The 17,770-nt window shown below is 38.5% G+C and overlaps 1 protein-coding gene across 1 annotated transcript in view; it reads left to right on the top strand.

Moving 5' to 3' along the window:
* Window positions 1-17,770, top strand: part of ENPEP (glutamyl aminopeptidase) — a 91,307-nt gene that overhangs the window by 48,711 nt on the left and 24,826 nt on the right. Inside the window, exon 11 of the mRNA XM_003929456.4 lies at window positions 10,733-10,812. Coding sequence (XP_003929505.1) covers window positions 10,733-10,812 — 80 coding nt within the window. The remainder of the gene's footprint in view (window positions 1-10,732; window positions 10,813-17,770) is intronic.

Raw genomic sequence — 17,770 nt, forward strand, 5'->3', positions numbered from 1 at the left:
ACACATATATACATACATATATACACACATATGTGTGTATATGTATATATACACACACATATATATACACACACATATGTGTATATATATACACACATATGTGTGTATATATATACACACACATATATATGCACACATATATATACACACACACATATATACACACACACACACATATATATATACACACACATATGTATCTCCCTTCTTAGTAATAAAGAGAATATATACCAGCCATCAATAATCAATTGAATTCATTCCCAAATATGAATGACAAAGATCACAAGATAGATGAAAAAAATCTGGAAGCATAAAAGGTTAAAATTTCATGTGAACAAACAAGCAAACAAACCCTGACTCTATAAGATCCATGTATGAGATATATTCAGAGATGAAGAATTATTACACCCATTAACTAGGAGCAGAATGTCTTAGAAAGGACAAATTGAGAACACAAAAGAACTCAGAAAGCTTAAATTTCTGATTGTCAAAAGAATTACTAGATCAACTAAAAATATATTTGGCAAATTCTCCAAAAACATAGGGCAAACACGCATAAAGCTGGCAAATATGAAAGAAGAGACAAATATGGAGAGTCTAGCACCCAACAGATAGGTGTCTTTTTTGGTCTGGTTTTTGAGATGGAGTCTTACTCTGTCACCCAGGCTGGAGTGCAGTGGCATGGAGTGCAGTGGCATGATGTCAGTCTACTGCAACCTCTGCCTCCTGGGTTCAAGTGATTCTCCTGCCTTAGCCTCCTGAGTAGCTGGGGTTACAGATGCATGCCACCACACCCAGCTCAGTTTTGTATTTTTAGTAAAGACAGGGTTTCACCATATTGACCAGGCTGATCTTGAACTCTTGACCTCAGGTGATCCATCCGCCTCAGCCTCCCAAAGTGCTGGGATTACAGGTGTGAGCCACCACGCCTGGCCTAGATAGGCATTCTTTTTTTTTTTTTTGAGATGGAATCTCCTCTGTCACCAGGCTGGAGTGCAGTGGCATGATCTCGGCTCACTGCAACCTCTGCTTTCCAGGTTCAAGTGATTCTCCTGCCTTAGCCTCTCAAGTAGCTGGGACTACAGGCATGCAGCCCCATGCCTAGTGAACTTTTGTATTTTTTTAGTAGAGACGGAGTTTCACCATTTTGACTAGAATAGTCTTGATCTCCTGACCTCATGATCCACCTGCCTCGGGCTTCCAAAATGCTGGGATTATAGGCAAGAGCCACTGCACCCAGCCAATAGGCATTCTTTAAAAGGAAGACAGAGAAACTTGAAGACAAATTATATCAAATAAATAATAGAAGAGACAAGGATTCTGATGAACAGACCCCACTTAGTACACAGTACAAAAAGGAAAAACCAAAAACCAAAAACATACATAGATACACCCTCACAAAATTTTAGAAAACAAAGACATAAGTTAGTGTGGTGCTAGACTTCTCCACATCAACCCTGAATGCAAGAAGCAAACGAGGCAATGCTTCCAAAGCATTAAAGCCAAAAATATTTTCAACCTCTAGTTCTATACCCAGTAAAATACAACCAAGTGTGAAAGTACAGTAAAGATATTTTCAGAAATGCAGCCTCAGAAAATGATTTCCACGTAATACTTCTTAGAAAGTTACTTAAGGCTGCACTTTAAGAGGGGTTGGAGGACAAAGAGACAGAAAGAAAAGAAGGCAGGATATAACTAAATTAAAATAATGAAAGAGATGGGACATGAGATCCAGGAAACGGTACATCCAGTCTAGGAAATCCATGAAAGGAAATGCTCAGGGTGCTACGGGAACCCGTAAGAGGATGACTGGGGCTGAGGTAAGTGTTCTCCAGGAAAAAGAGAACTTCTCTCCAGTAGGCAGTGTGGTTTGGAAGATGAAACAACTTGAGGATTTGGTGAAAGCCCTTCTGTTTGGTCAATTATAAAAAAGAAAATTAGAAAAGCCCAAATCAAAGTCTATATAAAAATTATGATCCAAAAATATTAAGCAGAGTTCTCACAAGATCTGACAGTTTCATAAGGCCATTTTCCCTGCTCTCTCTCACCCACCGCCATATAAGATGTGTCTCTTCTCCTTCTGCCATGATTGTAAGTTTTCTAAGGCCTCCCCAGTCATACAAAACTGTGAGTAAATCAAACCTCTCTTCTTTATATTAAAAAAAATAACAAAAATATGAAGCAGATAGAATGGTTTTATGCCATTGATACAGCATAAGAAAAGACTCTAATGTTGGAGAAATTTTACTTAAGCGGCTCAGGGGCCATGACATTGGACCACAGAGTAAGAAATAGAACTCCCCTCACGTCTTGACCAACACTATATACCATATACATACTATAATTTCATAAATATTGTGTATTGACTTTTAACTTTATAACCAGTCAATGGAAAATATAAACATTTTTGTTATGATGGCAGAATAAATTGCAAATATAAAGTCTTGATATTGTAATAAGAAAAAAACCCTGACAGAAGAGAGGACCTGGAAGAGGCAGAAAAGGCAGGAAGAAAGTCTTGGAGTGCTAATTCAGTGTTGTGCAGAAATGGCTGTCTTCCCAACTTAGTAACGTTTTCTTGTAAGTGACATGCTGGTAGCTTGAAAATGCTCGTGATGGGAGTATTACATGAAAATAAGCAAATACTATATTTTGCCCATCTGGGAACTGGATGTTAAACATTTACCAGTACTCCAGTAGATATCCTCACTTAAGTAAGGAGAGTAATTAAGACTAAAATTTATGAAGCAAGAAATGGTAGTGTGAGTATATTATTTAGAGGTGCAATCACAAACTATAGAAAATTGAAAAATAATTTTATTATGTTTTATGCTTAAAAGAGAAATGGAAGAGAAAGTAATATCTATAAACTCAATCACCCTCTTTCAATGGGCAAGTCAATAAATATTGTCTAAATAAAACAACAGAGGCATTTAAAGTATGATTAGACTACAAAAGCACCAAAACCAGATCACTTAATAGGGTGCTTCTGAGCGGGGTTGGCCTGTGGGAAGGGTAGGGAAGGAGATGGTTTTTCAACACTAGCTTTTTAAGTTTTTGATTAATGATGAATTTATCTACAAATTTCAGACATTAAATTCTCCTGAGCATTTAGACAGCACTTACAAACTTAATCAAGTCCTCTTAAGGATATATTACTTACAAGAAACTTATAAATGTAATCAAATTCTTCTAAACACCACTAGCTTAAATTTTACTGAATTCAAAATACAAACATCTAAACACCGAAAGAAGCAGATTTATAAATCTAATTAAAATTTTTTATGTGTTTTATGAATCCAACAAATTAAAACTCAAATTTAGTATATCCAATTTCTTGCACATTTTCAATATGTTAAAAATCAAACCCTTAACAGGATTTTTCTAGACATTTAAATATGGCTGCTGAGTTAAGATTTTCTAAGTACTTCAATTAAAACAATTCCACCATGTCATTTTCCCTAATTTGCCAAACTTATTTATTTTATTTATTTTCTGAGACAGGGTCTTGCTGTATCACACAGGCTGGCGTGCAGTGGTGTAATCATAGCTCACTGCAGCCTCAATCTCCTGAGCTCAAGTGATCTTCCCACCTCAGTCTCCCAAGTAACTGCGACTACAGGTGCTTAACCCCATGCCCAGCTAATTTTTAAAAAAAGTTTTATTAGAGAAAAGGTTGTTCAGTCTGGACTCAACCTCCTGAGCTCAAGAGATCCTCCTGCCTTGGTCTCCCAAAGTGTTAGGATTACAGGTGTGAACCACCTCACCTGACCTTGACTTTTAAAAAATGTTTGATATATTGTAAAAGCTGACAAAACATGCACAGCACAGCTGAGGATTTCAAAACTTATCACATCTGCATGAATACAACTTGTACAAAAATCTTAATACTGTCAACATTTCTGCATAACTAAATCGTTATTTTTGTATATATTTCTTGGGTGCCAGCAGCTCCCATTGGTAGGAAACAAATTCAGAATCTCAGGAACCCCCTGCCCTGGGCCTGGCCCCAGGAGCTGGGATGGACCACTCTGGGGACATCTTCCTAGCCCGGGTTACCCAGCTGAGCCCCTCCTAGAGTAGATCCTGGCAACATAGTGCATCACAAGTTCCCTGGACGGTGTGCCTATTTCACCCATGCCTAGTTTTTATTGCCCCCTTTCAACATTTGAATGCTTGGTTGAAGTAGAGAGGATCTTTCACCCATTCCCACCCAGCTGCCCTCCAATCTCCACTGCCTGATCCTCACTGAAGAGACCTTTTGTCTTCTTTTTCTTTCTTTATGACTTCATTGACATTATTTTATAGTCATATATGTAAATTATTGTAAGATCAATTACCCTGTGGCAATTAGAATAACAAAGAAAGATGTTTTAGGAAGTATTTAATAACTCTAAACTGATTCCTTTGTAGTTACTGTTTTATGTTCTAGCAAATCAGATTGACGAATTTTAATACTGCTAGAATATTCAGACATTAAATCTAAAAATATGTCCCTTGTCAAGCAAGTTTCCATTTGGAAAGTTTCATAGTAATTATTCTCTCTTATTGTTTGAATCCACTGATTTGCTGAGCCTCAATTAATTGGGAGAGGGAAGCAGGAGGTGAAGTAGGGGAGGGAGGGTCCCAGAAGACTTTTTTTTCTGAGGATGTGATAGTTGAGGTAAGCAAATTGGTGTGGGGAAGTGACTGCCCAGTATGTTCAAAACAGAAACTATGGCTGGGCTTGGTGGCTCATACCTGCAATCCCAGCATTTTGGGAGTCTGAGGTGGGTGGATCACTTAAGGTCAAGAGTTTGAGACCAGCCTGGCCAACATGGTGAAACTCGTGTCTCTACTGAAAATACAAAATTAGCTAGGTGTGATAGTGCATGCCTGTAATCCCAGCTACTTGGGCGGCTGAGGTAGGAGACTCACTTGAACCAGGGAGGTGGAGGCTGCAGGGAGCCGAGATCATGCCATTGCACTCCAGCCTGGGCGACAGAGTAAGACTGTGTCTCACAAAAACCAAAAAACCCAAAATAACGGAAACTACAACATATACGAAAGCCCCAATATCGTGGACACATGATATATAACACTTAACACTATTTTAAGCACTTCAGATGTATTTATTTTATAGTAGATGAGGAATTTGTGGCAAAACTGATGAAGCAATTTTTCAAGGTCACACAGTGTAAATAATGGAGCCTTGATGTGAACCCAGGCAGTCTGGTTCCAGGAAATGGGATAGCAGAGAGTGACTAAGAAAAGCAGTGTGAGGTGTAGATGAAGAGGAAGACAGGGACCAGGTATGCAGACCATATTAAAGATTTTGGAAAATAGTATGGAAATTTAAGAATTTTAAGAAGAGAATTGGCAGGATCACATTTATATTTTTCTTTTCTTTCCTTTCTTTCTTTCTTTTTTTTTTTTTTTTTGAGGCAGAGTCTCGCTCTGTTGCCCAGGCTGGAGTACAGTAGCACAATCTCTGCTCACTGCAACCTCTGCCTCCCAGGGTCATGCAATTCTCCTGTCTCAGCCTCCTGAGTAGCTGGGATTACAGGCGTGAGCACCACGCCCAGCTAATTTTTGCATTTTTAGTAGAAATGGGGTTTCACCATGTTGGTCAGGCTGGTCTTGAACTCCTGACTTCATGGTCCACCTGTTTCAGCCTCCTAAAGTCCTGGGATTACAGGCATAAGCCATCACACCCAGCCACACTTCCATTTTTCAAAGTTCTTCTCTGGCTGCACTGTGGAGAATTGATCATGGATCATAGGCACTGGGGGAACAGTGGAGGCAGGGAGACCAGTTAGGACAATATTGCAATGAGCAGCCCACATAAGAGTTGATGGAAACGATAAGCCTGGAGTAAGAGAGTGGCTGTGGGCTGGAGAGCATGGCAGATGTTCTGAAGATTTTGTTGGGCTAAAATTCCTAATTAAAGAACAATGTGCAAGGAATTCAATCAGGTGAATTGGCAGAGAGCAATCTCCTTAGAATATTGTTCTCATCTTGTATCATAGTGATTGTAGCTGTATTTATTCAGAATAGAAAGATCTTTATGGTCTCATTTCATGAGGTGTGCTGTATAACGTGGGTAACAGAGGCTGTTTTCTGGCTTACAGTTCGGAGCTTGAAAAATTAAGTCACACTACAGCACACTCAGATGTTTCCAAAAACGAAAATTGCAGAAGCACTTGACTTTCCAAGGCATCAGAGAATGATGAACTCTCAGAATTATTAAAAATCAGCTGCTTCCAAGATGCCAGTTGACACCTGAACTGGAGAAGTCTTGAGAAAGCCGTTGTGCTTACTTTGTTGAGGCCCATTTCTGGCCCCTCTTGCTGGAAACCTCAGGCACCCAGCCTCCCACACTTAAGTGACATTCAGAGAAACTGAGTATCCTGTTGTTATGCAAGTTCTGAAAATCAGTAGATCACACCAGAACAAAGGAAAGTTTGACTACCTAGACCAGGCGTCCGCAAACTACAGCCCGCCCGCGGGCCGCATGCAGCCCCCTGAGGCCATTTATCCAGCCCCACCCACCCCCACCCCGCAGCACTTCAGGAAGGGGCACCTCTTTCACTGGTGGTCAGTGAGAGGAGCACAGTATGTGGCGACCCTCCAACGGTCTGAGGGACAGTGAACTGGCCCCCTGTGTAAAAAGTTTGGGGACGCCTGACCTAGACCAATATGAGGTCACTTCAGGGAGTGTCTATATATTCCCTGAAGTATAAAGGTAAGTGTACTTCTTACCACCTTTATTTTAGAAAGGAAAGATTAGATGATGGTGGAGAAAACCTTTGTTTTTCACTTTTTCCTCTTCATGATACATGAATTGTAACATATATCTGACTTGTTTTCAGTGATAATTCAACTACAAAAATCATAGAATAATCTTTGTGATTGTTCTGTTAACAACGATAAAGTGTTTCCTTCATAGTTACTGCTTTGTGTTCTTGCAAATTAGATTAACTATTTAATACTGCTGGAGCCTCTGGATATCAAAATTTAAAATGTATTTCTCTCTTGAGAAATAAATTTCCACTGGGAAAATTTCCCAGTAACTGTTATTTCCTCTCATATGTATCCATTAATCTGTTAAGCCTAAGACAGTCAACAATTTAAACCAAGAGGTTTTTTAAATTAATGGGGTTGAATTTTTAAAAACCGCTGCTTGGTTACGAATTTCTCTCCACACAAACAAAACAATTTTACTGCCAAGTGAACTAAATATATCATCAGGGTATAAAAATCACTTTTTGTAGCAATAAATTTTAAAATTTTATTCACCAATACTTAGAACATAGAACTATATTAACATTTATACTTTATTTCATATTTGTTTTCAGTTTCCACCTTCAGACACTATTTTCTTTTTATTTATATTCATAGTTGCATGATTTTTTGTGATTGCTTATCATAAAATCAGTATGTTTGTTCTATTTTTATTTTTTTTAAATTACATATCCATAGGAAAAGGAACTTAGGAAATGTGTTCTCCGTTGAGAGATCTTGTTAAAAATCAACAGTAGCTCCTGAACAAATAAGAAAGAGACATTATAGTAAAAGGATTTTTCTTTATTTAAAAGAAAAATTTGATCATAATAAATGCCTCATGCACCCAGAAAGGAATTAGCTTTTTCTCCAACCCTAACATCCATCTACTTTCTGTTCAGATGTGTTCCTGTTTGGTAGACAGTGTGGCCAGTTAAGTTGTACTGCGAGTTCAATGGTCTTCTCTAAATATTTTCTCACATTTAATGATCCAAGATTAGAGAATTGTTACTTACTAGAAACTTTTTATAATTCAGGTGGCTCACCCATGTATAAATTATTAACACCATGTCCTCAACCATCATTAGAAATGAGCCAGCTTCACATCTTCATTCCAAGATGTCTTTCTCAGGAAAGCATATGTGCCTTTGATAGTCACTCTATGTAAACAGGCAGAGGGAATGGGAGTAAGTGTGTCACCCTGGGGCAATCAGAGTCAGTTTCCATAGAGAAAATTAGATTGGCCATATTTCATACTGCTAGAACCTCTTACCTGGTTTGGATAGTGAATTATATCTATAAAAAAGAATTCTCATGCTCTTGATTTTTAGATAATATATAGAAAACTCAATCATTTCACTTATGTAATTTCCATTTCTTCACATTTTATACTTTCAAATCCATCAGTTTACTCAGCTTAAATTACATTAGATTTTGTGATTCTAAAACTATAAAATTATATAGTCTCAACTTTCAATCATTTTTATCTTATGATACTCTTAAAGACCTCAGAGCAGTATTTTTGTACATGATCTTAGGAGAATATCTTCTGCCCTTTTTAGGCCCGATGTAGTCCCAGAGGCCATGTTTTAGAGAGGATAGTAAAAACAGGAAATCTTCACTGTACACCTAGGTCATCCAGACTCTGCCTGCTCTGTTGTTTCAGTCAGATTGGCATCGGGGAAAGAAGAGGAAGCATAAAATGTTAGTTTACAGGCAACACCAATTCAGCAGAGCAGTGAAAGTGAGATAAATAAGTAAGATGTGGCAGTTTAGGAATGTTCTCTGTCTGTCTTCTGAGAAGCTGCAAAGGCTTAGTTTGGTGTCCCTAAAAGCAGACCCTGAGATGATCATGTGTGTGAAAGTGGCTTGTTAGGTCATTTCCAGGAAAGATCAGTGTGTGTGTGTGTGTGTGTGTGTATGTGTGTGTGTGGTGGTGGTGGTGGTTGGGGGGAAGGCAGTGGGATAGAGAAGGAAAGGAAACCCAGCAAAGGTGCTGTATGAAGCAGGTCCTGAAGAGGGTAACTTTGACTCAGTCCTGCAGGAAAGTCCTGGAGCCAGTGCAGATCATACTTCAGAGTGCTGATTGATGGGGCAGGAAACATTCTCACACATGTCAGTCATTGCTAAGGGCCACATCCAGAAGGTTGTAAATTCCCAGGAACTTCTGGCTTTCCTTGCTCAGGCAGCTGAAAGGCAGTCCTCCGTCAGAGAGATTGGTTGTTGGCAGAGAAAGCACACTGGGCTCCAGGGTATACAAAAATGACAAAGGGGGCCAGGTGTAGTGGCTCATGCCTGTAATCCTAGCACTATGGGAGGCCAAAGTGGGTAGATCACCTGAGGTCAGGAGTTCAAGACCAGCCTGGCCAACATGGTGAAATGCCATCTCTACTAAAAATGCAAAAAAGGCCGGGCGCGGTGGCTCAAGCCTGTAATCCCAGCACTTTGGGAGGCCCAGGAGGGTGGATCACGAGGTCAAGAGATCGAGACCATCCTGGTCAACATGGTGAAACCCCGTCTCTACTAATGGTGCAAAAAATTAGCTGAGCATGGTGGCGCGTGCCTGTAATCCCAGCTACTCCGGAGGCTGAGGCAGAAGAATTGCCTGAACCCAGGAGGCGGAGGTTGCGGCGAGCCGAGATCGCGCCATTGCACTCCAGCCTGGGTAACAAGAGCGAAACTCCGTCTCAAAAAAAAAAAAAAAAAAAATGCAAAAAAAAAATTGGCTGGGTGTGGTGGCAGGTACCTGTAATCCCTGCTACTTGGGAGGCTGAGGCAGGAGAATCACTTGAACTCAGCAGGCAGAGGTTGCAGTGAGCCAAATCAATGCCTTTGCACTCCAGGCTGGGAAATACGAACAAAACTCTGTCTCAAAAAAATAAAACTAAAAATAAAAAAAGACAAAGGGATCCAAGGAGATAAGGGGGAAGCACTGACAGTGTCCACTACAGGACCCAAGAAGCAATTTATGTGTTGGTTTTATGAAATGTATAGCCAAAAACATTCCACTGCAATAAAATGCTCCAAATGAGGTAATAAAAAAACTCAATCCTGTAAAACACTTTAATAATTACAAAACAAGGGATTATTTCTTTCATATATACAGCAAAAATATATTCCCCTTGAATGACATAAATTTTGTTATATCTTGAAAAAGAGAAATGTTAACCCTGATTCTCTGTTATGGAATTGAATGTTGACAGATAAGCCAACTTTGAGCTGAAATCTAAACCAGTCAATGGTATATAGATTCACCCTGTCTCCAGATCTGCATTTTCTGATATGAGTTGATATAAGAACAAACCATCAAAAAGATATTTTAATACCTCTTTTATGAGATTTCAAGAGGAAACTGTTAAGTGTATATATCAAAATACAAAGTTAACTCCCACTCTGCAAGAAAATACTAAGTAGCTAAAGAGAAGCACTGAAAACTCCTGAAACATGCTTACCTGATGATTCTTCCCGTGAGCACACCAGTTCTAGTTCTAAATAGGGGATATTTAGAGGGGACTGTGAGAAGCTTTAGGGGATGGTGGTGGTGGTAGAATTTCAACATAATTTCTAAAATGTGTTATTTCCTTCACAGAGTTTACAGATTGTCTTTTAATTTCTAAAAATGTTTTGTGTTCTTTGATGAAAATGGTAACATTTTAGACTGTGTGCAATTGTGTGTGAATGTTCAATATTATAATAAGATGTGTTATATTTGTGCAATTTATGCAATGTCTTTATTCTAAAATGCCAAAACCTTTTATTGAAATAATGTTTTTCATGCTTAGCTAATTTTTGATGCAATTTCTAAATTTTATAGATTTATAGAAATTGAGAAGTTATTAACTACATTAATTGTATAGTATGCATTAGATAATCACTTAAAAGGAAAATATATTTGTCTATTGCTTTTTAGTAATTTTTACTCAAAATTTTATCTTTTAGTAATAAAATTTTTCTTTTTAAAAAATTTTAGTTATACATGGAATATTCCAGTTAAATGGACTGAAGATAATATATCAAGCAGTGTGTTATTTAATAGGTCAGAAAAAGAAGGTAAATATTATTAATTAATTTATTTATTCTTTGAATTTATGTACCACATTAAACTAATATAAGTACAAAGATGCAACAGTAAAGCTGGAACTTTTGTAAACTCCAGCTAAGTGATCACTTAAATAATTCATGATTCCAAATCTTCATCTACAATGACAACTTTTCTACCTTGAGATATTCTTTTTAATGATTTATCATGATTGACACAATAATAAATACCCATATCCAAAGAAGAGTCACTTGCCCAATCATTGGAAGATCAATATGTAAGTTTCCTCCCTCCCTCCCTCCCTCCCTCCCTCCCTCCCTCTCTCCCTTCCTCCCTCCCTCCTTTCTCCTTCCATCCCTTTCTTCTTCCCTCCCTCCCTTCCTTCCTTCCTTTTTTTTTCTTGATATCAGATAAGTAAGCCATTGAATTTCTTACACTGTTATGTGATAAGCCTGAGGGTTTTTTTTAATGCTCCCATTAAATTAGACCATTTTTTGAAATATATTTGTGTTCTATCTCCATTTATTTATTTTTTCCTTACTTGAAAAATGTCAGAGTTATATAAAAACAAGTAGACCTTATCCAGATTGAGGAAAAAATAATAGATAAGGCAAGTTTTAGCAGCAATCCCAGAAGAATCTTTCTTTTTTACATATTTTTTTCATTGTACTTGTTTTGGTGTTTAAAAACTATTTCTTTCTAAGACAAACCAGACTCATCTTTGCCCCATTTCATGAGGACTTGGTTTCAGACTAGCAATTGGTATGGACTTTTCACTTGTGTCTTCTTGAGAATAAAAGTAGATTACTCATTCTTTATTTACATTTGCCTAGTTGCTCCTATAAAATATTTTAAAATATTAATGAGGTTTGATTTCTCCTGGCCAATAAATTTTTACTCTCTTTACAGTAGATTGCCTTTCAAGAATAGCTTTACTGAGACGTAATTCCCATACCATAAAATTCACCCATTTAAAGTGCACAGTCCAATGGTTTTTAGTATATTCACAGATATGTGCAACCATCACCACAGTCAGTTTTAGAAACCCCATACCCTTCAGCTATCATGCCTGCAGCCTCCCATACATCCAGCCCTAAGAAACCACTAATGTGTTCCCTACCTCTATAGGTTTACCTCTTCTGGTCATTTCACATAAATAAAAGTGTATATGCAGTAATTTTGGGGACTTTTCAATTAGCATAATGTTTTCAAGGCTCATCTATGATATAGCATGTATCAGTACTTCATTCTTTTCTATTGCCAAATCATATCCCATGATATGGATATACCACCATTTGTTTATCCATTTATCAGCTGATAGATATTTGGATCATTTCTACCTTTTGTCTATTATGAAAAATGCTGCTGTAAACATTTGTGTATAAGTTTTTCTGTGAATCCAGCAGGTTTTTTCAACCTTCGGGCCTTTTAAGAAAATGTTAATTGGCCAGGCCCAGTGGCTCACGCATGTAATCCCAGCACTTTGGGAGGCCGAGGTGGGTGGATGACGAGGTCAAGAGATCGAGACCATCCTGGTCAACATGGTGAAACCCCGTCTCTACTAAAAATACAAAAAATTAGCTGGGCATGGTGGCGCATGCCTGTAATCCCAGCTACTCAGGAAGCTGAGGCAGGAGAATTGCCTGAACCCAGGAGGTGGAGGTTGCAGTGAGCCGGTATCACACCATTGCTCTCCAGCCTGGGCAACAAGAGCAAAACTCTGTCTCAAAAAAAAAAAAAAAAAAAAAAAAAGAAATGAAAACGTTAATTGTTAACTGTTTTTGTGATTTTTTTTATTATTACTACAAACTACCAGCTTTGTTATTATAGAGGTAAAACTCCTTCTGAAGCCCTTCTGCACAGGGATTGCGATTAAACTTTCTCTTGCTTATTTATTTTAATAATTATTGTAACATTGTGGTCAAAAAAAATTCTCAATTTTTCCAGAATTCCCAGATCAATGCCACTTGGTCTTGGTATTTCATGCTATGTATGAGTACCAACCTCTATTTTTTGTGGTCTTCCGACCATTTTCTTATTCATAAGTATATTTGCCAAAGAAAAATAGAGAAGACAGAAAAAAAAAAAAGATGTTTTTAACAATGTGTAATGGCACTGATAAAAGGCACAATAAGGTTAGAATTCCAGTGGAAGGTTTTCAGTGGATTTGATTTAACTATTACTAAGTATTTTCCTCATTGGTCACCATGGTTAATTGAGAATTGGAAGAATGTCTCGGCAGCTGTTTGATTTACTGTTTACATGTTTGAAAGCATGAATAATTCATCTACCCTAATACAATTCACCCAGCACTTTCATGGAATGAAGTTTCCATACAAGTGAATTTTTCAGATAACTAAAGCTTACTCGAGTACTTTGTAAAATACATTTCAAGAGTTCACAATAGACATTGTTCTACTATGTGTTATGTACTTCTTAGAATGTTTGGAATAATGAATTTAATTCTTACTTATTAAATTAATTCTTTCAAGCACGTATTGCTTACAAGCCAGACATAGAGGTAAGAATGGAGATAGTGCTGGGCAAAAAAAAAAAAAAAAAAAAAAAATGCAATCGTAACCCTTGTGTAGACGATTGTCTAGGGATGGGTTTGATGGCAGATATAATGCTGTGTCCTAAGTGCCTGTGTGGCAATGCAGATCACCAAAAGCACTCATAAAATCATCAGCCTAGGTTTGGGGTTCAGGAAGCAATTCTAAAAAATATCTGGGCTGAGAGTTCAGAGGCTAAAGGTAGAGTTTAAACAGGTGATAGAATTGACTGGATGTAGCGGGGTCCTGTGCTCTGAACAGAATGCATGACTGTGAAAGTGAAAGAGCAGGGAGTTCTCATACTCCTTCATATCCCTTTGTTAATATATTTCACACAGTTTTTTTTTTTTTTTTTTTTTTGAGACAGAGTTTTGCTCTTGTTGTCCAGGCTGAAGTGCACTGGTGCAATCTCAGCTCACTGTAATCTCTGCCTTCTGGTTTCAAGCGATTCTCCTGCCTCAGCCTCCCAAGTAGCTGGGATTACAGGTGCCTGCCACCATGCTCGGCTAATTTTTGTACTTTTAGTAGAGACAAGTTTCACCATGTTGGCCAGGCTGGTCTTGAACTCCTGACCTTGTGATCTGCCTGCCTTGGCCTCCCAAAGTGCTGGGCTTACAGGGAAGAGCCACCACACCCAGCCAACATTTCACACATTTTTGTTCTAACTATTGACCTATCTGTGTATCTGTGTCTCCCCTCCCCACAGAATATTCTTTGAGGAAATGGAACTTATTCATTGTCGTTATTGTTCTAGATCTCATAGCAGTCATCTAATAATTGTTAAGAGTGACTAAACAAATAAATGAAGAGGCTGATAGTCACAGAGCTTTGATGACATATATGCCTTTATCTGAAACTTCAGAATCATGACTGGTCACTGAGCCAGAAGCAAACTAGAGGTCTTTTTCTACTTCAAAGTGCCTGCTCCATTTTTAGGCGATGCAATAAGTTCCTGTTTCCTGTTTGAGGACATCTTCAGCTCTCAACTCAGAGCATGGATGACGAACATGTCCTGAGTGTACTAAATGGGCAACCAGCTCATGTTACCAGTCCTACCTCCCTCCTCTTGGTTTCTTTGATGATTCATGAGTTAGAAATTCTTCAGGCAATAGTGGGACTCTCCCCAAGGTCTTTTATTTACATTTCTATTGTATGTGCTATTTTAGGCATTAAAACAATAAGTAAATTCATAATTTCTAACAAAAGAAGAGAAGCTCTATCACAAAACCTTTTCTGGCTACTCCAAATACCCTGAATAATCTCTCCTGTCATTATCTGTAGTATATATTATGCTGTCAGTTTCATCAGTCGTTATTCCTAGTTATTATTTTGTATTTTAAACAAAATCTTCATATGCTCTTATTAAGCTTCATATGCTCTCTCTTCTTATTCTCAACTAGGTTATAAGCTTCTTGATGACACAAACTAAACATATTTCTTGTGCCCTGTCTACTCTATTATCAACAAGGTGCTACGAATATCCTGAGTTCAGAAAGTCCTCGTTTCATGAAGGTTGTTTGCCCCAAACTGCTGTACTTTTAGAGGTTAACTGCATATATTTTAGTTATGTCTCTATCTTTTAGTATCAGCTGCTATTTTGGCTATTGTCAGTGCATCTACATTTAGCAGCATACTACCTTTTCTTTTTTTTTTTTTTTTGAGATGGAGTCTTGCTCTGTCACCCAGGCTGGAGTGCAGTGGTGCAACCTCGGCTCACTGCAACCTCCACCTCCTGGGTTCAAGTGATTCTTCTGCCTCAGCCTCCTGAGTAGCTGGGACCTCAGGCATGCGCCACAATGCCCAGCTAATTTTTGCATTTTTAGTAAACACAGGGTTTCACCATATTGGCCAGGCTGGTCTCGAACTCCTGATCTCGTGATCCGCCCACCTTGGCCTCCCAAAGTTCTGGGATTACAGGCACCTTTTTGCATTTAATTTACTGCTTTCTAACATTTAAAACGATTGAAGGTTGTCATATGGTATCAGGTAACCAATCTGGCTAAAACATAATATTTTAAAAGAGACATTTCTAAGTTCATAGGATCTGGGAGAGGTCTAAGGTCTGGGAACGGGTGTAGACTCTGTGATAGCTGTTTCTGCAACTTTTACTTTCAGATTTGAGGGTGTCCTATGGATGGTTTGGACCAGGCGTCCCCAAACTATGGCTCATGGGCTGCATGCGGCCCCCTGAGGCCATTTATCTGGCCCCCCGCCACACTTCGGGAAGGGGCACCTCTTTCATTGGTGGTCAGTGAGAGGAGCACAGTATGTGGTGGCCCTCCAACGGTCCGAGGGACAGTGAACTGGCCCCCTGTGTGAAAAGTTTGGGGATGCCTCGTTTGGACTATCCAGACTGTCCAGTCAGTTTTTATCATAGAAATAGGATTTACTAAACATCTATGATAGTTATATCCAAATATTTAATACCAAAATAATGATGGGCATATATTTTTGTATTCGATGACAAAGAGGGTGGCACTTTGTTCATTTTTTCAAGCTAAACCTCCTAGAATGTGCAAGCTTTGATTGGATGATTATGGGCTCAGTTTTGCTGGTTTAGAAACTCAATTTGTTAGTTCAGCCCTGGTCAACCAAGTCTTGGAAGATTTACTCATCTAAACCAAACATATAGGAGATTAACTAAGAATGCTAATTTGTTAATTTACAGTTAAAATATACTAGATAGTGAATCAGAATACTCATGTCAGCTAATTAGGTACTACCTTCCAGGAAGAAAGTTACTAGTAAGAATTAAGGGAAGGTTAGGTAGATTAATTATTTTATAGATGTCATTAAATTGTGATAGTGTGATATGTTGCATTAGCCAGGTGAATCTAATTATTACACTTTAGAGACAATCAACAGTGGCCTGGTGCAATAGAAGTTTCTTGTTCATGCAACAGTCTAAAGGAACTATTCCTGACTGCCGTTTCTCCTAGGTGGCTCTCCACCAAATAATAACTTAGAAATCTTGTCTTCTTCTTTCCTGTGGCTCTACCATCCCCTGCATCTATTACTTCTGCCCACATTTTTTTCTTTTCCTTTTTTCTTTTTTTGAGACAGACTCTCGCTCTGTTGCCCAGGCCAGAGGGCAGTCGTGCGATCTTGGCTCACTGCAACTTCTGCCTCCGAGTTCAAGCAATTCTTCTGCCTTAGCCTCCCTAGTAGCTGGGATTACAGGTGCGTGCCACCATGCCTGGCTAATTTTTGTATTATTAGTAGAGACGGGATTTTACCATGTTGGCCAGGCTGGTCTTGAACTCCTGACCTAAGGTGATCTGCCTGCCTCGGCCTCCCAAAATGCTGGGATTACAGGCATAAGCCACTGTGTGTGGCCTTCTGTCCATATTTCATAGCCAGTTCTCAGTCATGTCCTGCAAGGAAGGCTAATAGATGGAGTCCAGCTTTGTACCCAGGAAGAAAAAAGAACCATTTCCTAAACAACTAACAGATCTCTGTCATATACACTGTTTTCTGTAGGACCAGACCTGTCAAAATAGTCTAAAACACATGTTTCAGCTCAATTTGGTACCTACTTCCCTGGGCACACTGGAGACACACTGAGAGATCTTCACTACACAATTCTCCTTTGCAGTTATTTTTTTCCAAACACCAAAATTATTGCTAATTATAATCTTTCCTCACAATAATTGGGTTGCATTTTTCCCATTTCCTGTTCATTGCTTATTACACATTAAAACCACAGGCAGACCTGAGAGATACTGCAGGTTTGGTGCCAAGCCACTGCAATAAAGCAAATATCACAATTAAGTGAGTCACATGAATTTTTTTTGGTTTCCCAGTGCATATACAAGTTACTTTATACTATACTGTAGCCTCCTAAGTGTACAATTGCATTTGTATAAAAAGTACATTGTTAATTAAAATAATTTATTGCTAAAAATGCTAACAATCATCTGAGTCTTCAGCCAGTTGTAATCTTCTTTACTGGTAGATGGTCTTGCTTCAGTGTTGATGGCTACTAGCTAATTAGGGTGGTGGACTTGGGTGGCTGTGGCAATTTCTTAAAATAAGTTTGCTGCATTAATTTACTCTTCCTTTCACAAAAGGTTTCTTTGCAGCATGCGATATGATTTGATAGAATTTTACCCACACTAGAACATCTCCCAAACCCTAGTGGTACTTTCTTAATTAAATGGATGGAATATTTTTAATCCTTTGTTGTCATTTCAAGATGTTCAGAGCATCTTTACCAGGAGTAGATTCGATCCCAAGAAAACACTTTCTTTGCTCCTCCATAAGAAGCAACTCCTCACCTATTCAAGTTTTATCATGAGATAGCAGCAATTCAGTCACATCTTCGGGGTTCACTTCTAGTTCTAGTTCTCTTGCTATTTTTACCACATCTGCAGTTATGTCCTCCCTATAGGTCCTGAACAACTCAAAGTCATTTATG

This window comes from Saimiri boliviensis, chromosome 3, assembly GCF_048565385.1.
Source record: "Saimiri boliviensis isolate mSaiBol1 chromosome 3, mSaiBol1.pri, whole genome shotgun sequence".
In the NCBI taxonomy this organism is placed as follows: domain Eukaryota; kingdom Metazoa; phylum Chordata; class Mammalia; order Primates; family Cebidae; genus Saimiri; species Saimiri boliviensis.